The following is a 24,013-nucleotide window of genomic DNA, read 5'->3' as shown; positions in this document are numbered from 1 at the left end:
GTCACGTAGTATACTTCTCTGAAGTCTGTAAGCCCTTGGGGGGAAACTGAGGTATTTAGTTGGTGACTGTGAAATGACTTAAACAAAATACAGTGAAGTAGAGATCTTGAGTTGGGCCTCTGTTTGTGTTTAATTGTCCAGCAAGAGGTTGGTTTCCTGCAAAGCGGTCTGCGTGGGCAGACTGGCTATCAAATTAACACAGAGAAAAAAAATCGCATTGTTCACTAGTAGGGAAGTGAAAAGGAAAAAACAGTTGATAAATTAACAGGGGCTCGTTCATTCTCTTTCCAATACGTACATAGGTAAACAGGATGAGAGCACGTGGTATCTGCTTACTTTTTTTTTTTTTTTTTTTTTTTTGCGGTACGCGGGCCTCTCACTGTTGTGGCCTCTCCCGTTGCGGAGCACAGGCTCCGGACGCGCAGGCTCAGCGGCCATGGCTCACGGGCCCAGCCGCTCCGCGGCATGTGGGATCTTCCCAGACGGGGGCACGAACCCGCGTCCCCCGCATCGGCAGGCGTACTCTCAACCACTGCGCCACCAGGGAAGCCCTCTGCTTACTTTGTTGAGTCTTTCAGTGACAGTCAACTGCAAGGAAAGATCTTACTCAGTAAACATCAGCGTGTTTCCACTCCTCCCCATCCTCCAACCTCCAACAATCAACCTGATTGTTCTGTATTTTCAGGGCAGGAGACGGCAGGGCTGAACTTCTGTAACTCAGGGTGTCTCTATTTTAACCATTGACAGTTTTAAGGTACTGCATCGTTTGAAAGGAATGTTATTTTTAAACAACTCTTTCTTACACACAGAACACACACTTAACATTGTTAAAGTCTCCACCTCCACATTAAAGTGCTCACCTTTCAAGAACAAAATCCCTCCTTGGTGTCTCTCAGCACAGGGGCTACAAGAATGTGTTTCTATTTCAAAATCCCACCTGCGATTCCTTACTTCATGCTGTTCTGGATCAAGCTGCCATTCTTTGTTTTTTTTTTTTCTTCCAGATCTGATAGGAAAGTTAGAGCCTGAGATGTGAATCAATAAGCCACACCGGTTAACTCCTGTGTGGCAAAAGCGGAACAGTGGAAACACGTTGTCTTTCCTTGAAGTGAAATGCCAGTCTGTTCTTGCACGAGCAAACTGGATTAAGATAACGTCCCCTGGGGCATGAGGCTATTTCACAAGGAGACAGTACCTGACTATGACGCGTCTTTAAAGAAGGTAGCTTCAGAACGTTACAGACTTCAGGATACAAGAGTCCTAACCCAAATATTCAGGCCAGAATAAAGATGCAACTGTTATCGTTTGGAAGGCGCTGGACCGTACGGTGGGGAGTAGTTCTCTGTTGACTTACGTGGCTCCAAGCTGAAGTGCTGGCTGTGCTGTTGACTGGCTGCGGGATCTCGGGCAATCATTTGATTTTGCCGAGCCTCAGCATGCCGATCTAGAGGACGGAGACACAAACTCCTATCCTGCACTGGTTCTTAGAGGCATGTGGAATTCTGTGTATGGCAACAACTGTCATTTTTAAAAAAGCACTACACACAAACATTGTTTTATTAGATGGATCAGGACGCTGCAGTGCCGTTTCAGAGTGAAGGCCGACATGAACTGTGGAGCGGACGGGAAGGTACTCTGATAAATAATAACAGCTTCCATTTTTGGAAGACTTACTCTGTGCCAAACACTGTGCTACGTGCTTTCTATGCATTTTCTCATCATTCACAACCACCTACAAGGCTAGTGGCGTTACTTCCATTTTTCAGTTGAAGGAACAGAGACATAGCGAGGGTACAGCACTTGCTCTTGGTCACAAAGTTTAGGAATGGCAAGACCAGGATTCAGACTCCACTCCGCTTGATTCCAGGCCCAGGCTCTTACTCACCATTCTTTGCTGCTTGGTGCTTTACAGATACTGTAACGGCCAATCTTCACATGGCCATGTGGACCTCTGAACATAAACGGGCTCTGAGGTGCAGGGTTTCGTCAATAAGCACATGAGCAAACCACTGAAACCAGCTTTGGTCCCGAACAGCAGAAGCGGCACCTAACAACCAAGAGGAAGGAGAAAACTTGGAAACCGGTAGGATTTGGCCCCAGACCCTCCGCCACACTCTGACTTGCTGAGTGACATCGTCTCTAAAGCCTTGTTCTCCTACTAGTCTTAAGCAAGCTCAAGCCTTTTTAAGTCCAGCAGCCCCCTCCTGCATGGGCCTGTGGCAGTGCTAAAACACCGTCTACAAATACAGCCCGCCAGCTCGTCCTCCAAAGTGGCCCGTTTCTATGGGGCAGTTTGGTGGGATGGTCCAACGCAGACTTCTGGGGCTGGAACGTCAAGTTCTGGAACTCACTCCCCGCACAAACTGGGGGAAGTTACTTGACTCTCTGTGCCTCAGTCTCCTCATCTGTGAAATCAGGGTAATAACAAGACCTACCACGTAAGGTTGTTGTGAGAATTAAGACAGAGAAGGAGAAGCCAAGTGGAACTAGAAATAGCACATGTACACATTCAATAAATGACGGTTACAATGATAAAAATAAGATATCGGTTTTCCTTCAGCCTGTTATAAGCAGAGATGTGGCTAAGAGATCTGTCACGGCTCCCAAACGGAAGGGCTCCCGGATCCCGCGCCCACACCCTGAGCTGTACGGGGCACATTCCACAGTCGCTAACCACAGAGGAGTCTGACGAATACTAAACCCTGAAAAGATGCCCTCAGATCTACAAATGGCGTCTCCAACTGAATTGACCAAAGCGAGTGGTTTTAATATTTTCTGCCTTCTCCTCTTCCCATTCTGAGACCTGAATATGGGATCCATACCCTTGATTTTAAGCAGAAGTTCGTGTTATAGACTTTTTCTGATAGTAAATTGGAAGTTGAGTGTTTTAGAGAAAAAAAAACCGAGATCAAACACTGATGACCACCTAAAAAAACTCACTGGGGGATCCTCCAGGAACAAAATAAAACAAAGCTCCCGTGAGACTGAGTTTTGAGCACAAGCCTCTACTTACATAGGGTGTCAAAGAAATCTGTAGGCAGATATTTTCCAGGCACAGAAGTCCTCAGGGGGCATTGGTTCAGAAGGTCAGCACCTGGAATTTAAAAGACAGTATATGAGCCCTTAGGAAACATCCCAGAGTTGACAGAGGAAACAAAGTCAGTTTTTTCTCTCGTTACTCCACCAGTGTGATAAAGAGATGAATTTTTTAAAAGGAAAAAGGAGCACCTTCTCTTTCCTGCTTAAGACACACAGGCTGGGAAAGTTCCTGCCCAGCGAGCGGCACACACCTCCTCAAGCTGGAGTTCTCTCTGTGTGAAGCTGGTGTGGCTGCGTGCATTTCACAGCCCCTTAAGGTGTGTTCAGCTAGACGTCTTATGAAGTAAAGCACTGTATGGACCCTATACCTCCAGTCACGGAGAAAGGCATGAAAGCAGCCTGCACACGAGGTTTCTATTTCCCAAACTGGTTTTGCAACCTCCTGCTGCAGCAGCACAGACTCCAGAGGGCCAGCAGAGGGCAGCACGAGTCTGTAAATTTGCCCTTTTCCTGCTTGGGAATCAGGCGGAGGACAATCTAGAAAAGGATCCGGGTGACTCTCTCCTATGTGGTCTGACTTTAAAGGTGGAAAGCACCTTTCACCACATCACAGGAGCGGGAGCCCACGTCGTCAAGGTCTTCGTTCCTGAAAACTGGTTGTTCGAGGGAACGCTCGAGTCTTCCGCACACGGGGCCTGCCCAGCTCCTGGGAGGGCTTCGGAGCAGCTCCAAGGAAGGTTTCTTAGGGAGGCCTGGCTCTCAAACGCTCACGTTTCTGCCAGCGAGAGGCTGAGTGACTCAGCAGTGCCATGCAGGAAAGTCTGTCCTGTCAAGTGACTGCCTATTGAAATGTCAAAGTTAATGATTACAACCCCTCGGAGGAGGAACTTAAACACCGCCAAGGCCAGAGAGCAGGCTTGCTCATCAGCGGACGCGTCAGACCTGGTTTACAGGTGTGACCTTTCAGCCGAGTGCTACCGAGCGGGACTGTGCTCAGGCGCTTCAAGATGCCGTCAAAACAGGGACGTACTACGTTAGGAAGATTCTTCAGAGTTGGGCTTGAAATTCAAGAGGATCTTGACCAGTAAGAGAAACGGTTGAGAAAAGCAACAGGTATATTCAGTACTGTCTTACAACAGAAAAATCAATCTAAAAAAAATCAAGCAAGTGGAGAAGTACACATGGGAAGGGAGATCTATCAGGGTAAACACACACAATTCAAGCCGACGTGGAGTCACACACAATCCTGGAATATTTAAACAACGTTATAAAATGATAGCGTGTTTCCAAAATTGTCTGATCATAAAGATGAGGATAGGACCCAAGTCAGAGAGGAGCTCTTTCCCTTTTTGACAGTGGCTGAGACGTGCATCAGACTGCGGGGAATGCCAGTCTGCTGTTTTCTGGGAGCTTTTCAGTCTTTGGAAAAGTCTTTGGAATAGTTCATTTAAGCTGCTGGGAAGTCCTCCTTCAATTAACCTTTTCTTGTAAAAGCATGTGATAAAGCCTAATTCTGCACTATGCTTCTTCCATCCTTGCTGTCACTTCTCTGAGGAACTTGGGACCTGTGCCTGCAGCCTCTTAAGACTTAGATGCACGGACATCATCTGCAGTTGGGGAGACCAGAGCACAAAAAGGTTTGGTCAAGAAAACTGTATGAGTTGGTGCTAAGGTTTCTTAATTATGAGGATATAAGCTTGACGGAGGCATTTTCAGCTTCCCATAACTTCTCTGCTCTTCCCCCTTCCCAGGAGCACTGGAAGTCTGTGCCTTCTACAGCTGCTCTCATCTAAGGATGGCGCTGAGGCTGGTACCGAGCCCATCACCGAAGGGGAGAGCGAGAGCCAGTGAGCTCGCTTCACTAACGGGATTCCTGCTGCTTCCTTGGCGGGGGCTGTCAGGGGTCAACCTACACTCTCCACTGACAGCCCCCTGTCACAGAGCCCCCAAAGGTGGTCTTCTTAGGTGCTCAGCGGTCACCCTTTTGAACTTTTAAGGTGTTAGAAGCTGACCTCTGTCAATCCCTGCTTAGAATCAACCTGCCAATGAGTATCTTTCCCTTATCTCTGACTTTCCTCATGAGCATTAGCTTATCTGAGGTTAGTACTTAGGCACTGCCTTTCTACCCTAAAGTACTATTAAGCAACCTCCCATTTAGTGGCCCATGTAACTGGGAACAGAGAGACGAGCAGTATAAGCTTTGAGATCAGAAAGACCAGGATTCAGATTTTCCCTCTGTCACCTGTTACACAGCTTGGACACACTGTTTAACCCTTTTGAGCTTTAGTTTCTTTATTTATAAAGTGAAAATAATAATGTTAATTCTGAGTTGTGAAAATATAACTAACTCAAATAAGACACACGGTAGGTACACAGACCTTCAATAAATGTCAACTAACCCCATCACCCCCAAGTTTCCCCAGGAGGGGATGGCTCATCTAACATTCTGGATAACAGTTCCTAAGGCATTATAATCAATATGTTAAAGTTGGTGTGAAAGACTGAAATAATATTGGCCATCAGTACACAGAACCTGTGGGGCTGGGGGCTTCTCTGGCGGGAAAGGGTAGCATGTAAGCCAAGGGATGTTGCAGCAAGGAGTCGGGAGTCCAAGAGAAGAGAAGACAGATACAATCTGACACTGGGACGAGGGTATTCTAACCATGTCCCGCCATCTATTCACGCATCACGGATTCACCGAGATTCCAACGTAGCAGGAGCTGAATGAGGCTCAGAGGACACGAGAGCAAGCAAGGCAGGTGAGTCCAGTGTAAGTAAACAATAAACAGATAACGACAGGATGGAACAAGGGCTCCACAGGAAAACGGCTTGTATGGGGGCGAATTTAGGGCCATGTCTGAGGGAGGGGCTGGGACAGTCATGTCTTTCATTGAGGGTGATTAACAACAGCAGGGCTACAGAGCCACGAGCCACTTCTCAGTACTAATGATAAAGACAGGTGCTTCAAAATCAATCAGCAGACACTCACTGATTGCCTCCTAAGAGCCCGGCACTGGGCTAGACACTAGAAAACCAGGTAAGGAGATGACGCGGATGCACTTGCACACGACCTTACAGTCTAACTGTGGAACGACGTCTAACACACAGAACAGGTAAGCTGCTGCAGGGTGCACGCAGAGGAGAGCACAGAAGTCATTTAGGGCTGGATGAGTGTGGGGCTGGCCGGGGCGGGGGCGGGGGTTGTTCAAAGAGGAAAGGGGCCTGAGCTGGGCTCCACAGGTGTGACATGGGCAAGTGGAAGAACAGGGGGTTTCCGGGAGGGGATGCTAGCATTGTTAAACGTAGCAGGGAGGTGAAATCAGTGAGAACAGGGGAATGCCACTGCATGTGGGGCCTTTGGGAAATTAGATTGGCAGGGATTTGAGGCCACGCAGGACTGCAGTCAGGGTGTGTGTGTGTGTGTGTGTGAGCGTGAGCTCACGTATGTATTCCTCGCGCGCGCACCCTCACACAGTATTGAAAGTTAACTGAGATCTGAGGTGGCAGGAGATGAGAAAACACATGAAATTTATGAAGAACAGAAGAAACAGATGTTTGCTGGATGGGAAGCACTATGCTGGAGACACAAAGTGAACAAGACAGGGCGCCAGTCCTCACGGCCTCAGCAGGCTAGCAGGCGTCCAGACAAGCAGGCAGTGGGTTAGGTTCTAGGACAGGGGAAACTCTAGGGGCTATGGGGCCCACAGGTGAGGCACCAGATTTTGGGGTCAGGATAATAAGCTTTCCCAGGGCCTCCTAGCTTCCTCCACGTCCGCAGAGGGGTGGGCAAGAATATACTGGGGTGGTCGGTTCCTCCTGGGTTCCCCCGAGAGACTGGGAGCCCCTTTCTCAGGATGCCTTGATGAATAGGGTATACGGGTACCCCTGTCTGTGGGGAATGCAGGCATCTGGGGCGCTGGGTTACATCAGCTGGAGATGCAGCGCTTGCGCAGCTCAGATGCTGCCCTCTGCAGGTGCGCAGGACGCTCGGGGAGGGGCAGCTCCACACCCTCCGCCCCAGTCCCTTCGTCTCTGGAGGCCCGAGGCGCCTTCGAGTCCCATGAGAATACAAAAAACCTTAAGGAGAACCCCGTGCGGCTTTCTATTCCGTTTCTCCAGCTTACTGTGTAATTTTCTGCTAGGAAAACTTTACCCACGGCTTAAATTTGAAACATTTGCTACATTATAATTTTTTAAGCCCATACAAATAAAGCCAGTATTCAAAAAATCCGAGGCAGACGGAAGTTAAACAACCGCCCAGGCCTTCCCTGGGGCCAGCTCTGTGTGCAGCACATGGAGGGATGGCCCAGCGCCCCGGAGCGCGATGCCCGGGAAAGCTGGCAGGGACACGGCCCAACGCTTCTTCCCGCCCCTTTTTAAAATACATTGTCTACCTTAAGGATGAAGACAATATAGGTGATGGGGAGGAAAACGTTGTTATTCGTCCCATAAAATCATGCTCAGAAGCTAAACACAAGCTGACTGCCCTCCGCCCTGTCTCCCAGGGCTGGGGGGACGGAAGGTGGTACTTACTGTCATTGGCACTACGGGACAGCTCCTCCCACGAAAATATCTTGTCGGGCATGCTTCATTGATACTTCTGACATGTTTAGTTAACGAAAGCATCGCGCGGTTAACACAACAAAGCGATCTGTAACAGCTGCCTCCGTGCCACCTGAAAGGACCCTGCAGCACTTGCCCCTTGCCCGCCCCGCCCCCCCTCCCCCACCACCACCGAGGCCTTGGGTGGGAAACTTCCTTTGACTGGGTTTTCCTCCTCAGATGAGTAACTCTATCCATCTCTTGGTTCAGGGTGTTGTCCTTATACAAAGACAGGTGACATCGTCCTCCTAGGGGATCAGGGAAGCCGCTGGCAGAGAGCTAGGGACCTGGCATGTCCTTCTCTGCAGCTCTTGTGGACACGGAAGTGGGTGGGGGGGTGTCGGAGGACATGGTGGCGCGTGGGCCCAGCAGGGGTCACTGGTTCACGCCGGGGCTCACGGGGAACCGAGTCCTTTCCCGTGGGCTCCTCGAGGCCCGGCCTGCAGTCCTTGGCCAAGCAGGAAGGGTGAGTCACTGCTCCTCCAGCGGCGGCTTCTCTGCCCCGTCTCCACCGCCCTTCACTCTATTCCCAGGAGACACATGCAAGCTTCTAGAGCATCTTCTAAACATGACATTCACTCAGTGCCCCGAGGAGCACAGTGTGCTCTCAGAACATTGCTCAATTCTGTCTCCTGTGGGAAGGAGTCGACGTTTGTTTTATTAAGAACTAGCGTGAAATAAGCTAATTCTCATCCAAAAAAAAGAAAAAGAGAGAGAGGGAGGGGTCTATCGAGTCTCCCATTTCGGCACACAGATAGAAATACTATTATTCTTATTTCTGGAAGCCCAGGAGCTAATAAATTCACCAGGCTGACAAAGGAGGCTGGGCGGAAGCTGTCTACACAAGTAACTGATTTGTTTCATTCTGTGCAGATGAGGTTCTCCTTTCTGACCTAAGCCATTTTCTAAGCATCGTCCAAGGGCAGCAGCTTCTCCCACCAGGCTGGGGCAGGAGCTGTGTGGTCAGAGGAGGGCGGACCGGCTCCCACCGGCCTCTGCTCCCCGCACCGTGACCTCCGGCCGACCACGGCCCCTGCTTCAGTCTCATCTCTGAAACAAGCAGCTGTCTGTGACAGTTTCCCCTGTGCTCTAAAATGATTCTCAGATGTGACATGAGGTGTGAGGCTGGGCTCCACTCTGGCCTGCTCCTAAGGGGCTTCAGTCGTAAGCCCATGAGTGGAAAGTGGCCCTGCCGAGAGAGAGACATCGTGAATCACTCAAAACCGTGAAGAACGTTGCTTGGCTCTGACTTCAGAAGGGCAGGATGAACAAATCCATGCCCGGCGGGCACCTGCTGACTGGCTGTCTCTGCCTTTTTAACCTCTCAGGGCCCGAGTGCTTCTCAAGAGCCTTCTGACGCTCTGATGCTTCAACGCTGTCAGGCTGGTACCCTTTGCCGGCTTCCGTCCAGGCAGGCATGCCGAGTCCAGGGCGAGTGCTCATGAATCTTTCTGTATGGTCACTGGGATTGGCTTTTTTGCAACTTCTACTCCCAAAGCAGATTAGTTCTCCCTCCCAGCACAGGTCAAAAAACAAAGAATAGAGCTCCCCTCCTTTTAAAATCCTCTCTCGAAACTGCACGCCCAAATCCAGTGAGTCTAGACTGGAATGGATTCTAGAATCAACTGACCTCTAACTTCCAAATGCATTTCAATTTGGCCTTTATTGATCTGAGATCATAAAGGTTGTAGGAATCAGGATATGGCTCTGGTTGCTGGTAGAAGCTGCATTAATTCTTCCTGCCTTCGAGAAACTGGGAACACTTTGGACCGTCCATAGTTTTGTGTGGCTCACGGAAAGTAAACAAGATGATAACAGAGAAAACCCAACTTCCTGGTCACAGCTCATAGCATCTTTGGAAACTAAGTAGTGAGTTCCCCGGCCCTGCTGAAAACTGCCCCACGGTGGTCAGAGCATGTGAAAAAACCCAGAGCTCAAGACCATTTGCCCCAGAAAATGACTGGGGTTTTTGCCTTCAGGGACACTTCAGCTGCAGAGAATAGCTGGGCACACGATGTGTGAAGTTTAAAAAAAAAATGAAGCTTTTTTTTTTTTTTTAAGTTAAAGAATTGCATACTCAAAAAGCAAGAGATGTGATGCCGTTTTCTCCGATTCTGAAAGCTCACAGTGGCCACAGCACAGTTAACCACACAGAGCATTCGCATTCAGGCAACTGTCTGATTGTCACCAGACTTGTTACGGCCTTATAGGAACTGAATAAGCTGGGAGTACTTCCTAAGAGCTATTCAGTTGTGAAAATGTAGAGAGCCTCCTGTTTTGTCTTCTGTAAAATCTAATCAGCTAAAATGACGACTTGGTGATCAAACTTGCGATTCTTTTGCTACTTGAAAAAGGCTTATTTTGCCAGGCGAGGAGAGACTTAACTTGTTTTTTTAGACTGAGGTCGTCTCTATTCACTGGTGTAGTAAACAAGCCAGACTTAAACAAAACAAAAAAACATCAAAAACAACAACAACAAAAAAAACAACCCTCCTTTCAAGAACAACACTACATTTTTATCTTCTCAGGGATGAACTAAAAGCACCATAATTTTTTAAAAACAACAGCCATCAGAGTATCTATGAATGATAAAGAAAAACTTAAAAAAACCCTAAACCTCATTTGCTCATTTCCGAGAATACTGACAGCTTAAGGTATCTCTTCATATCATTTTATTCCTTAAGCTCTCTTAATTTACAAGGTCTAACAGAATCTTAAACCATCGTTTTAAAATCCTCTTCATTCCATTCTTAAAGATACCCGTAAATGGATAATTTGGGTATGTTCAAATAAAACCACCACGGCCCGTAAGTATAATTGTGAAAAAAACTCTTTGTATTTTCCCAAAGATACCAGCGAGAAACTACCATTAGGACAGTTTCCTTTTTGGTCTTCAATTGCCTTTATTTCACTTTCCTATCAGCTTGGTGACACTCTAGATGCATAAAGCTTTCTCCGCAGCTCTGGCGGTGCCCTGAGAGCCTTGCAGAGCCGGGTGAAGTGGAGAGCTCCCGGTTTGCCAGGGCACGGTTCCCAGGGCGGTGACTCAGCTCTGGAGGCCACCTGCTGCAGGGGTGCTGCCACTCTCCGGGTCATTGCCAGTCACGAGGGTAGAAGGACAGGACAGAGCTGAATGGACCCAAAGAATCAACAGCTCAGAGCCAGGTCAAGGGCAGCGTCAGAAGGAAAACCTTTGTTTATAGAAAGTCCAGCCTTTCCAGGTGAGGCTCTGCGTAGCAGAGGGGCTTCACACCTGGAGGCTAAGCATCTTGGTCACCACCTGGGCCTCTGGCTGCGGTATAAAATGAAGGCAGGGCCACAGGGCAGCTCCCACTTTCAACACCACTTTGATCAAGTCACCATGGTTTTCAAAAGTAACAAAGGGCGTCCGCTGCCAGCAAAACAGCCCATTGCTTTTGAGGTCTTTCCTCCACCTAAGTCCAAACTTCCTCCAGGGCATTCTCTCGACTTCCTTTAGGTAAACCCTCTGCTCCAACTAAAATCGGCTGCCTCCACCACCCCACTCTGCGGGGCTCCCTCCCTCTGGTCTGTTTTTCTGTTTTGAGAGGCCAGTTGGGTTGCCAGCAGCCACAGACACTGAGCTACTCCACCCGGGATCCTTCTCATTCCTTGCCTGTTTTAAGTGTACAAAACCGCTAAGGTTCAGTTCAATATTCCCTTCTCGCTCTACGGAGCCTCCCTGGACCACTCGGGCATGTCACCCTCTCCTGCACTCATAGCACTTATGTCTTAACCGTGCAAAGCCAACCGATGTTTACTCAGTCCTTCCAATGTGTTAAGTCCTTTCAGTCAATGACAAACACTTAAGGGACATGTGCTCCATGTCAGACAGCATGTCAGGTGCTCCGAGTATGAAGGGAAAAGACACTGTCCCTGCGGCAGAAGTTTACATCCCTCGCCTCGCAGGACAGAAGCACACGAGCATCGCCGCCTAGCACGTGGAAGGAGCTCTGCCTGCAGACTCAGCAGGCTTTACGGAGGAACTCTAGGCTGAATTTTAAAGGAAAAGGAAGGTTTTAACGGAGGGACAAGGTTGGACAAGGAAGGAAGGTGGGCGCTACAGAAGTAAGATGGGAGTTCACTTCGGTATCTCTGCAGCTTTGGGTTGAAGGGCTGGGGGGCACACGGGGCTGGGAGGTGGGCTGGGGCCTGGGCATGTGGGGCTTTGCACTGGCCGAGTACCTTCATTGTATGAGGTGGATCAACAGGGTGTGAGAGAGGCGGACGGCAGGGCTGGCTGGGGTCAGGAGTGCTGAAGGGCTGAGGCACTTGGACATACATTATCTGGCTCAATCCCCACCACATTCGTGAGCTCCTTGTCTGCCAATTAATCACACACTGCCTTGTGACACGTTCACATCTGCTATCTCGTTCCCTAACGTGGCCTGCATGCTCTGTCTTCTCCCCAGCTAGACGGTCAGCTCCTTGCAGGCACAGAACAATGCCTTCTCTCTGCTGGCCCACAGTGGCCAGCGCAGTGCCTCATACCCACAGACGGTCAGAAACACACGCCATTTTTCTTTTCCTTCCCTGTTCTGTTTTTAAAACTCGAAGTACAGTTGATTTAACACAGGTCTTAATTGACACTTCAGGATGTGCTCTTGCCGCCTGTCAAATAAGTAATTAAGTCCATCAGCAAATACTTCTTGAGACCTAGACTCTGGACGGTACTGAGGGCACATATCAAAAAGGTGTGCAATACAGGCGGGTGGGTCCACAGAAGCATTCTGAGAGGAGCAGGAGGGCGGGCTGGAAGGAGGGCTTAGCTGGCCAGCTCCGTGCCGTGATGGACTTCTCTTCGCCCGCACTGACTGGCTGTGCCTTTACTCTTGGGCCTGGAGCTTAGCTTAGTTCTTTCCTGAGCTCCATCACGCCCAAGAGGAATCAGTCGGTGATCTGGGTCTTCGCCTGCTTTTATCCTGTCTCCCTTTATTCCCTCTATAGTGGTGAGCAACAGTGATATGCCAGACACTGTGACACAGAGAAAACAAGTCTCCCCTTTCAGGTAGCTTATGTCTTGCAGGAGGGGAAGAAAAGCACTTGGTTATAACGCGGTGTGCTCACGTTTTCTCCCTCCCCCCCTTATTACATTACATCACATTATCTAATGTAATCCAGAGGGCTCCCTGGAGGAGGTGGTACCTGAGACGACTCCTAAGAACGCACAGGTGTCAGCAGATGAATGGATGAGGAAAAGAGAGGAACACGAGTAAAGACGTGGTCCAGGGCAGAGAAGCGGGCCTCAGGGATCTTCTGAGAGAGGCACTGGAACCTGGAAAAGGAGGAGCTATTAAAGGGCTTTGAGTAAGAAAAAGACAAGCAGATTTACATTTTAAAAAGATCAGCTGGGAGGCCAGTGGAAGAACTTACTGGAAAGTAGTGACCTTGGAGTCCAAAGAGAGCAAAGTACGGATTAGAAAGATAACAAAGCAGAATGGTTAAGCCCTGGATATGGAGTGACACGTGTAGAGAGAGAGTGACTGAGAAAAGTCTTTTAAAAAAGACCTTTACTCTTTCCGTGCCTAGCGCAGCCATGGCTCGTGGTCCCAAGAAGCACCTGAAGCGCGTAGCAGCTCCAAAGCATTGGATGCTGGATAAACTGACTGGTGTGTTTGCTCCTCGTCCATCTACCGGTCCTCACAAGCTGAGGGAATGTCTCCCCCTAATTATTTTCCTAAGGAACAGACTTAAATATGCCCTAACAGGAGATGAAGTAAAGAAGATCTGCATGCAGCGTTTCATTAAGATTGATGGCAAGGTCCGCACCGACATAACCTACCCTGCTGGTTTTATGGATGTCATCAGCATTGACAAGACTGGAGAGAATTTTCGTCTGATCTATGACACCAAGGGTCGCTTTGCTGTTCATCGTATTACACCTGAGGAGGCCAAGTATAAGTTATGCAAAGTGAGAAAGATCTTTGTGGGGACAAAAGGAATCCCTCATCTGGTGACCCATGATGCTCGCACCATCCGCTACCCTGATCCCCTCATCAAGGTGAATGACACCATTCAGATTGATTTGGAGACTGGCAAGATTACTGATTTCATCAAATTTGACACTGGTAACCTGTGCATGGTGACTGGAGGTGCTAACCTGGGAAGAATTGGTGTGATCACTAACCGGGAGAGACATCCTGGTTCTTTTGATGTAGTTCATGTGAAAGATGCCAACGGCAATAGCTTTGCCACCCGGCTCTCCAACATTTTCGTTATTGGCAAAGGCAACAAACCATGGATCTCTCTTCCTCGTGGAAAGGGTATCCGCCTTACCATTGCTGAGGAGAGAGACAAGAGACTGGCAGCCAAACAGAGCAGTGGATAAAATGATCTCTAAGTGATGTGATTGGGAAAGTCTGTACTTAGAAATAATGCTACATAATTAAAAGCCTTTTTTAGTGTTTAAAAAAAAAAAAAAAAAAAGACCTTTAAAATGACTGCATTTCAGAGCCTCCAGCAACAGGTTACACACGCACTGCTGATGCTGGCCACAAGTGGGCAGCCTCACACAGCCATTCCATGGCCAGACCCTCCAGGATGTAGGGAGAGAATTTCCAGGGTTTTTGTGCAGAAAACTGGGAGCGCTTGGTTTTAACCACCAGAAGTGGCTAGCCTTTTCTAGGCCTTTTGGACTAACAATTTTGAGTGATGAAGAATATCTACCATTCTCAGCTTAGTTCCTTGTAAAGTCGATTTCAGATACTTATCTATTCAGGGTGGTTCTCTCCTTACCCAGAGATCTGACAAAACTTCAGGTTTGTGACTTACAGGCAATCAGCACAACTTCATCTGCCCTAGACCTGGCTTTCTCTTCCCGGATTGCTCACCTCTTCAGCTCCCCCCCTTGGATTCATAGATGCCCCTCGCCAATCCCCAAGGGAGTCCTGGACTCTCCTACCCAGGCAGTCTTTAAAGACGTAATTCCTGGTAGAGGCTGGATGGAACCACCCAAACTTAAGAGAACGGGGTTCTCCACCACATAGGGCGAAGCCACCAAGTAAATTCTGGAAAGGAGACACAAGCTCTCTGAACTTGCCCCATAAACGTAACTTTTCTCCCACTGAGAACCTCTGTAGAAAGCATGGGGTATCAGGTGGAGAGGTGTGACCTGCATGAAAACTGGTGGTCTTGTCTCTCACTGGGCTATCTGAAGGGTAGCCAGCCAAGCCCTCAGAGAAGTGTGTCACGCGTTTGAAAATGCAGACTGAGAAGGAAAAGTTTTCTGTAAGTTTTCACCAAGGAGAACCAGCTAGTAAAGAGCTTGGCCCCATGACCCAGTCTGACAATGATCCTTGAAACATGCTGCCAGGACCTCGACAGGCCCAGGGGCACCGTCCCCAGGTCAGCAACACTGCCCACCTGAGGCCCCGTGTCCCCCTGCACAGTTATCTGCGGGGGCTGCTGGAGCCTGTGCTCTGCGTGGGGCTGAGCCTTTCCTGGGGAGGCAAGGGCTGCTGTGTAAGCAGCTGGGGAGCAAGGCAGGCACAGAGAGGGCGCCAAGACCCCAGCCCAGGGCCCCTCGGGCTTCCTGGGTTGTCACTTGCTCTGACTGGCTCTCGTGACCACGCAGGTCCATTTACCTGAAGAGGGAGGAGAAAGTAACAGAGACTCCATCACTGGAACCAGCGTTTGTGATCCTTCCCAAGAAAGGCAAACCACCTTGCAGGCACTGCACACGCTTTAACCCATTCAGGCCTCACAGCAGCCTGTGAGGTGGGTACTACTCCCATTTGACAGACTAGGAAACTGAGGCACCAAGACATTAAGCAACGTTAACGTGCCCAGAGTCACACAGCCAGCGAGTGGCAGAAGTGGGTTGCAGACCCAGGTGGCCTGACTTCAGGGCCTGTAGGTTATATCCTGTCTCATCAACAGGGGGAGGGAGAGGCCCGGGAACCTCCCAGGGTCACTGGTGCTCACGGGCTGGCATGGATATGGGGGAGGGGGCGGGAACTGGATGGAAGAGACAGGGATCCGGCCTCCTAATCCCACCCAGTGCTTCCTCTACACAGTACGTGGTGCCTTCTACGCTCTTACTGACACCACTTGCTCAGAGGGCCAGAGAGACGGACCGGCCCTCAATCAAAACAACGACCAGCCAATCAGAAGTTTACCAAAGAGGCAAAAACCCTTGTATGGAAATTGATCTACACTTTTCTTACCACAGACAGAAGCCCTCCAGCTTGCAAAAGTGATTCTAGAGACAGCTGGTATATTCCAGACAGGATCCCTTCCTTTTATCACTTTTCGCAAGTTGTACTTGGCTTATAACCTCACTGAAGTTTTCAATTGATTTACCATTGCTGGTGGTTTAAATCGGCTCACCCCAAATTTTAAGAACCTACGTGTAGAGGGGTCATGTCAGCATCAGAACTCCCACACGTGCCTGAATCACCTCCATGTAGGAAAAGAGAAAAAGAGTGAACTATGTCCCCAGGCCCCGATTTCCAGAGAAAACGACACCTCAGAGAGACGGCACTGGTCCCTGGGTGGGACACAGAGCCCTCTGAGAGGCCCTCGAAGCAATGTCACAGACTCGAGCTGAATTGTGTGGGCTTCAAAGCTGCTTCAGCAAATCGGCAGCCCACCAGGCCTCATCAATATTTGAAAGCATAATAGAGAAGTGAGGTGAACCAGAGCAAGTGCGCCTGGCACTGAGCCTCCCGCTGGGAAGTATTGCGGTAGGGGAAGAACCCATGTCTCAGAGCAGCTCTGACAGACTAAAAATATCTTCTGCTTCTCCTCTCATCCGTCTGGTCACTGTCCCAGACGCAAGCTCAGCACAGCCTGGTCCACAGAATCTATTACATCACCGTCTACCTGCACTTCGTAACTGGATAAAGAAGGCGGAATAGTCTCCTTTTTTTCTTTCTCATGGACTCGAGTACAAATGTACAGACTAGGATATAATGACATTCTATTCAAAAACAGGCACCAAGGGTACCTGCTTCAGCCTGGCATCTCAGGAAAACGTTGGAAGCGGAGTCCTTTAAAGGAAATCACTTACTTTAACTGCAGACTGGCAACGATGACTCACCCCAGAGATCCAGCTAAATGCTGGCATGGGAATTCTTAATGACAGTGTCAAGCAAATAAGATCTTATATGAAGGGAAACTTCTGCGTTAAATGCCTGTGGACAAGCTGCTCTGACCTCCTGCATCCTCAAAGCTCTTCTGCTCTGTTGCATAACCCATAACCTTGAGAACAATCAGCCCTTCCTGCCAGCAGCTTCTCCGTGTCCACCTGCCCCTACAGGTAGTAAAAGACAAGAAAGGATCAGGAGCAGTGTTTACACAACATGTCCCGGCACTCTCTTCCTCCTGGCCTCACCCCACCCCCCGGCTTCGAAGTTCATTTCTTCTAAAATGGGGGCGAGGTGATTCGAAGAGCGAGGGTGCGCGGCCAAAGAGGAGGGACGCGTGGCCAGAGGCCTGCCCCGACCTCACGGGCAGCGCAGGGGACACACGGGACTCAGGACTCGGGAGGGACTCGCCAAGCAGGAGGCCGCCAGGCTGCCCGCTGGGGCGGCCCAGACTGGAGGAGGTTTAACGTCAGAAGAGGGCCTCTCTCGCCCTGCCCGCTCGGTGGACCACCAGAACCTCGGGGGCCAAGAACGCAGGTTCCACTTGGCAGCCCTGACTGGGGTTTTTGTTTAAATCCTGCCGGCCTGGCTGTGTTCCCGCTCACAAGACTGGCACGTGTGACCCACGGTACAGCGGGCAGATCATCGGTTTAAAACCAGTTCCATTTAAAGTCACTGTGTAGTCCCTGTGGGCATATTCTCACACTTTGGGGCACCTGGTATGACTCCTGGTTTCACTAAAATCTGCTTCTGCTGTATATCCTTATTTATTCCCCTCAACAAGTGACAGTATCAGGAGAGGAAAGTGGCAGGCAGCCTCCTGGGGACAAGAGCTCTCCTAAGAGCCTGGGTGCCTGGGCCGCGGACACTTCCGGGGATCATCGAGCATGTCCCTGAGACCTCTGGGATGGACACCTTCCAGAGCAGGGAGGGACCAAGCTGAAGGCCTCTGAGGGGCCGCACCTGCTTGCCCCTCCCTCACCTGGGCCACACCTGCCTTCTTCCTGATCCTCAAAGGCCAGACTCATTTCCCACTCCAGAGCCTCTTTTTTTTTTTTTTTTTTTTTTTTTTGCGGTACGCGGGCCTCTCACCACTGTGGCCTCTCCCGTTGCGGAGCACAGGCTCCGGACGTGCAGGCTCAGCGGCCATGGCTCACGGGCCCAGCGGACCGGGGCACGAACCCGTGTCCCCTGCATCGGCAGGCAGACTCTCAACCACTGCGCCACCAGGGAAGCCCTCCAGAGCCTCTTAAACGTGCGGTTCTTGGTGCTTGGAACCTTCCCCCCAACTCCTCCCCATATACTCCTTCCCATCCTGCAGCTCTAACCTTGGAAGTCACCTCCTCACAGAACCACTTGAAAGGAAGGCCCTCTTTCATCAGAGAGCACCTTTCCCCGCGTCTCACGGAGCCTGAGTTTTAACAGACTGCTCTTCTGTGCATTTACGCAAGTGCGATGGTGACAGAGATCACTGTCATCATCGTCTCAGCGCTGACCAGTGCCTGGCACACAGCAGCTGCTCAAGAAATCTTTGTTGACTAAATGAACAATGACGCTAGCCTGCCTTGACCTCCCTGAGTCACTCTGATCTGTGAATGTCCTGTAGAAGGTACTTCTAACTGCATCGCCATTTCATCCTGACCTTGCCCACACCCCAGTTAAAACCATAATAAAATGCTGGGATGGCTTCTTACTGTGGATAACCAGGTACAAAAGGAGACGTCCATAACTGACACTCCAAACCACCGCTGGAGGAATTTATGAACTTTGTCTAACGTTCTATCGTGGTGGCAAAATTAATTCCTGTGTGAAATTAAAAATTCCTCCCTTTGACAACATTCCCAGGAGTACCTAGAACAGAGCAGGGCTGAGTATTAAATCCTGAACTTTTAAAGTTTAGGAAACGTTGCCCCAATCTCTCTCTGCCTGACTCTGTATTCCGCGGGTTACCTGCTTACGGAAATGACGACAGGCCCTGCATTCCAGGTGAGTCCGTCATACCTAGCTCTGTGTGTCCAAGACGCTGCCGGCTCACTAGCTTGCCCTGCCGCCCGCCCCAGCCCGCCCCCGCCAGCAGGCCCGTGGAGAACACCCCAGTCTGCTATTAAGATCTATTCAACTGGTCAATTACACAGCCAGCAACCTCTCAACAGCCTCTTACTTGTCAACCGAACCAGCCCCCCGACTCATATCCTGTTGCTCCCTTTCTCGGCGCCCAGACACACACACCTCCCACCCTGCTCATTCCGTACTCCCTAATACAGCAGGATCTTACTCAATTTGCTCAAGACCTTTACCAGAACCCCCGCAGTTCTCCATGTTTCCCAAAGCTCTACTACTCCTCTCCCCCAAATAAGAGCAGCAGCCAGCTTGGTCTGCCTACAGAAGATTCACCGTCAACACCTAGGAACTTGCACAGGGTCCATCACAGGTCACTGTAAGGCTTTCACTGGAAACGTGGGTGGGGATGGGGGGTAGGAGGATGCCAAGGAAGACATTAAAAGGGAGAGAAATTAAAACCTGTTGATTCTCCCTCTGGACCTACTTGCTGAGGACAAGAATGACACACTGCTTTGTTACAGAGTCTAATACCTGAACTAAGACCGGCCTTGGAATATTCACATGGTATGTCAGAACGTAAGACCTGGGGTCAGAGACCTAAGCTCCAGTCCTGGCTTTCCCACCTACAAACTGTGTATATGCACCGGGGTAAGCTGATGTTTCCATGTCAGTGCAATGGGGTGAAAGAAATTGACTTCCCAGAGTTGCGGTGAGGATTCAGTCAGGTAATATCATGAATGTACCTTAGGATCTGTCAACACTGGATATTTCATGTATTAGTTTCCCTTGTCACCAAGTATGTCATTTCTACCTCTCTCTCATTCGAACATTTGTTGAGTACCTGCCACGTGTCAGGCACTGTCTTGTGTGTCAGGGTGTTTATCCAAAGGTAAACAATACCTATCCTGGCTCTTAAAGGGCCAGCGCAAGTCAGGGAAGACAGACAAGAAACAGGAAGTTAGAACTTGGTATGATGTGTGTACTCAGGGGTAAGCAGAGGGTGCTGTGGAAGCATGTGGGGCACTTGACCTGGTCCTGAGCAGTCAGGGAAGGCTACCTGGAGGAGGTTTCATCTGAAGGGAACAGTAGTGGTTGGCTAGGAAGCTAGGGAAGGAAAGAGATTCCACGTGGAGGGCAAACATGACCAGCTTCATCTGGCTGGACCAGAGACCATGGAATAGGGGTAAGGATGGGGTAATGCCAAAAGATGAGACCAACGCACGAAGGGCCTTTCTACCATATCACTGGAAAACCCGCTCTTCCTGACCGAGGCATTATGTAGTCAGTCTACCAAGCAATAATAGTCTCACAAGATGAGATTTCTGGGTCCTGACAGTGTGCTTAAATTATAGGGCCTGAACTTACTGGAAGGCACAATATTAATGAGTTTCTATTCATTTCCAGTAATAAATGAAAAGGGGATTCCATCATGGGCCACACCTCATCACTTTTTTGGTAGGTGGGATAGTTGCTTTGTTAATTACCTTTTTTGGACATACTACTCTCTTATTACCAAAAGCGCGTTGGCCGGAGCCGTGGGGGCAGGTTGTGGTAACGTGCGTCGTTAATGACAAGCTGTAACCAGGTGAAGATCCAGAGCAAGGTAAGGCACGATGATGCGCAGCTTTGGGGCCTGCATCCATCCTCCCTAATACATTAAAACCACTCCAAGAGATAACTGACTAAATGAAACTGAGCGGCCCCAAAGGATAAAAATACCTCCAATAAATGAGTCATTTATGGAAACTGAATAGGATACAAATTAAGAGCTTGGGTTTAGGAGCCAGACTTCTGTGATTTGATCCTGGCTCCTCCACTTACTAGCTGTGTAATCTTGGGAGAAAAAACTTAACTTCTCTGTGCCTCAGTTTCCTACCTGTAAAATGGGTATAATAATAGCACCTGCCACTCAGGATTGTTTATTAAAACAGACAACCAAGTAAAGTACTCGGCCCAGTGCCTGACATATGGGGCCCAGCTCAAAGTGTTACCTACTGTTGTTAGCATTACTAATCTCTTGCACCTGTGCTGGGTCAGGTCTATTCTCATCTATTGTTTACATGAATGAAAAATTAGAGGCCTGAACACAGAAATGAGTTATTCCTTGTTAATCCTGTCCCCGGAACAGTGAGGCCACAGGAAATACAACCGAAGTGACCTGGAACCCTTGGTTAGTCATGGTTGGTACAGATTAGGTCACAGCTAACTGACACTGTTATCACCACAGTGGTGATGATATTCATACTTGAGTTTCAAATGAGAGGGCTCTCAATTAAATCAGTACATGAAAGATTCCTTACTGGAAAATATCCCCCATCTACCTAAAACATTGTTTCTGTGCCCTCTGTTGTTTTTTTTAAATCCCTGAGAGTAACACCATAGGGTATTTCGTTAGAGTTTTCTCTTCAAGACATCATCTTAAAAGTTAACGATGTACCTCACATATCTTATTTTCCTTACAAACCTGTTAAATAATCCCACTGCCTGTGAATGTACCCCAAACCTTATTTTATGTTTAAAAACTTTATGATTTAATTTAAACTCATTTTAAAGCCATTTATATTTCTAACATGTTAACCCCTTTGGAGATACTAGGTTCCAAACAGGTACAACCCAGCTTACAAAGCAGCTTTTGTACGATTCCCAAGTGCTAACATAACAGGACCTGGTAAATAACTTCATACTCACTCCATAGCATTTATGATCTCACAGTCGTATTTCCTGCAGACCTAGCCCGGAAGCTAGATTTTAAAACTAGCTGTGGATTTGGAAGACGATTCATAAACACTATGCACAGCATGGTGGTGACCGGTGGGGACAGCCGGTTCTTACATCAGTCTGCTTTACCTTCTAATAGCGTGGAAAATAACAGGTTATAGAGTAGTGCTTTGTAACTACCCTCTCCTTGCTTCTGGCAAATTAATGAAAGCCAAATAAACTCCACACTTTAGTATTTGTGTATCTGCAGAGTGAAAGGCAGCACTGGGCTGGGTGGGGCGTGATGGTGCTCAGGAGGTGGGCAGAGGGGTAAGGCTGGAGGCGCTGCATGTTCAGAGGGAGGGTAACAGGAAATGGCCCGGCGGGTTTGGGAAGCAACAAGCTGAGTCTTGCTGGAGTGTAAAGGCGAGAGGGGACAGCGGCATGGGAAAAACTCAGGTTCTTGAACTTTTCTTTTTCCTGAAAATCCCTCAAATAGGATGCCTCTTCTGAATACTGATATTACTAGAGTATCAATTTAGATTATGTTAAATTTTTCCGGTATAGCTATCCTTCCATTTCAAAGCACTGGTTGGCTAGACTTCTAAAATACTATCGCATCATCATCCGCTACGAGCAGAATATTTAGAACAAAGGTGACACTGGACCACAGGATGAGTCTCCCGGAGGTCGAGGAGGGAACATGCTCTGTAGGCAGCTAGTCAGCTAATATGCTTCCTGTGAGTAAGGCTTCCCCCTCTGCGCCGTCTCAGGAATGCCCTCTCATTCCTTTCACAAGGAAGTAACGGCTTTACAATTCTAGCCCTAGATCCGGAGTCTTCATCGATGGTCTTAACAGCCTGGAAAGTATTATTCAAAGAAACTGGGGAAAAAAACCAACCAAACAAACAAAAAAACTGTCTTCCCAGATTTCTGAGAAAGGGGTGAATACTGACCTACATTTAATGCTCTAGATTAAAATCAAAAGTTTAGGATAAAGAAAAAAAATCTTCTGTATCATCTAATGAAATCAACTTATTCTGCATATAGGAAATTGAGGCTTGGATGGGGGAAAAAAAGTACAAAAATTAAACCACGGTTAATTTCTAGCGGTGACCACGGGTGAGTCTTTTAACGCAGGCTGTGCCTTCTTCCATCATCTACTTGTATGCTGCGCCAAGAGGCAGACGCGGTAGGTCGGTCTGCTGTTAAGACATGGCTGCAAACCCATCTCTAAGCTGAAATGCTTTCAAGCACCAAAAACTCATGGGAATTTAGGGTGCTCATCATTTAGGCTGGAAAGAGGTGACTAAGCTCCTTGACCTAAGGTTTATTCGTCCTGATCACTCGCTGTGAACCAGGGCCATTCAAAGCCAAACGTTTAGCAGGGCAGGTCTGGGACAGGCTGCCCTGGGCAAATCAGCCTTCATGCTGAGGGCTCCGGCGGCAGAGCCTTATGGCAGCCACTCGGAAACGTGGCTGACTCCGGCAAAAGCCTTCTCTCAAAGCCCACTGCGGCCCAGCCAGCCCCCTTGCCAGCTCTGGCAAGGCCCACCCACCACAGACTTACACAAGCATCTTGGTGTCTACTGAGTAGCCTTTCTATCCCTTTCTTCAATGTCCTCTTCAGTTCCATCCGAAAAGAACAAAAAGCAACTGTACTGTAGTGGAGGACGGAGCCCTTAATAGAGAATGATGTTTGAAAAACAAACCCATCGTGGTGTGAATCATCATCATAACGCTGACCAATCAAACCATATCCATGAAATTAAGAGAAACCAAGCAGTTTCTTTTGGTATCTATTAGGATGTTCACTATTTTACTGTATTAATATAAATTGCTAAAAGCTTCCTGGAAATCAAGCCTACAAGTTAGAGAAAAAACAGAATGAAGGAAAATGTCTTTGAGCCCAGTTTTGAATTCAAATGATTCAGGAGGTTTAAAAGGCATCACATAAATAGATAAATGATAAAGGAAAAAGTGCTAAAACATTAATTGCAGAATCTAATAGGTGTATATATGGGGGTTCACTGTGAAATTCTTTCAACTTTGCTGTGTGCTTGAGATTTTTTATAATAAGATGTTGGAAAAAAAGTATTTTCATATCTCCGCTCGGGTGCTAATATCCACCAAAACTCATGGACTCCTACAGCTAGATATAACAGTACAAGGTCTTGAAATATAAAAGAAGCACCAAAGATTAACTGGGTAAATGCAGATGACTCAGCACACAATGTTGAGGGATCTACTTTGTGGAAAAAAAAAAAAAATTTGGATCTTTTTCTCACACTTCACTTCTAATTTGGAGGATTTTACATAAAAAATGTTTCTCTAAATTTTTAATTAGATGAATATTTTCCAACTTCTGGGTGGGAAGGAATTCCTAAGCCCAAAGTAACAGAAGTCACAAAGAAAAAAAAAACAGACAAAAATCATTTCATTTTCAGCTAAATAAAATATAAAGGTTCTATATCTCAAAAAATCATAAGCAAAATTAAAAATCAAAGAAG

The 24,013-nt window shown here is 48.4% G+C and overlaps 1 protein-coding gene and 1 long non-coding RNA gene across 2 annotated transcripts in view; one reads left to right on the top strand and one right to left on the bottom strand.

Annotated features, from left to right (window-relative positions):
* Positions 1-24,013, bottom strand: part of LOC113618098 (uncharacterized) — a 96,466-nt gene that overhangs the window by 7,802 nt on the left and 64,651 nt on the right. Inside the window, exons 7-8 of the long non-coding RNA XR_003431885.1 lie at positions 3,014-3,094; positions 1,886-2,047 (exon numbers count right to left, since the gene is read on the bottom strand). This is a non-coding gene — a long non-coding RNA (uncharacterized LOC113618098). The remainder of the gene's footprint in view (positions 1-1,885; positions 2,048-3,013; positions 3,095-24,013) is intronic.
* LOC113618097 (40S ribosomal protein S4, X isoform) lies at positions 13,170-14,066 on the top strand. The gene has a single exon (XM_027101908.1). It carries the CDS (start codon positions 13,196-13,198, stop codon positions 13,985-13,987), a length of 792 nt encoding a protein of 263 aa, XP_026957709.1. The 5' UTR covers positions 13,170-13,195; the 3' UTR covers positions 13,988-14,066.

Source organism: Aethalodelphis obliquidens, unplaced genomic scaffold, assembly GCF_003676395.1.
Source record: "Aethalodelphis obliquidens isolate GAN/ISIS:26980383/991018 unplaced genomic scaffold, ASM367639v1 scaffold5, whole genome shotgun sequence".
NCBI classification, from domain to species: Eukaryota; Metazoa; Chordata; class Mammalia; order Artiodactyla; family Delphinidae; genus Aethalodelphis; species Aethalodelphis obliquidens.
Note: the sequence above shows the minus strand (reverse complement) of the source record. Positions and strands in the feature narration are given on the sequence as shown.

Coding starts and splice junctions, on each gene's coding strand:
- LOC113618097 (XM_027101908.1), top strand. CDS start 13,196: ATGGCTCGTGGTCCCAAGAAGCACCTGAAGCGCGTAGCAGCTCCAAAG.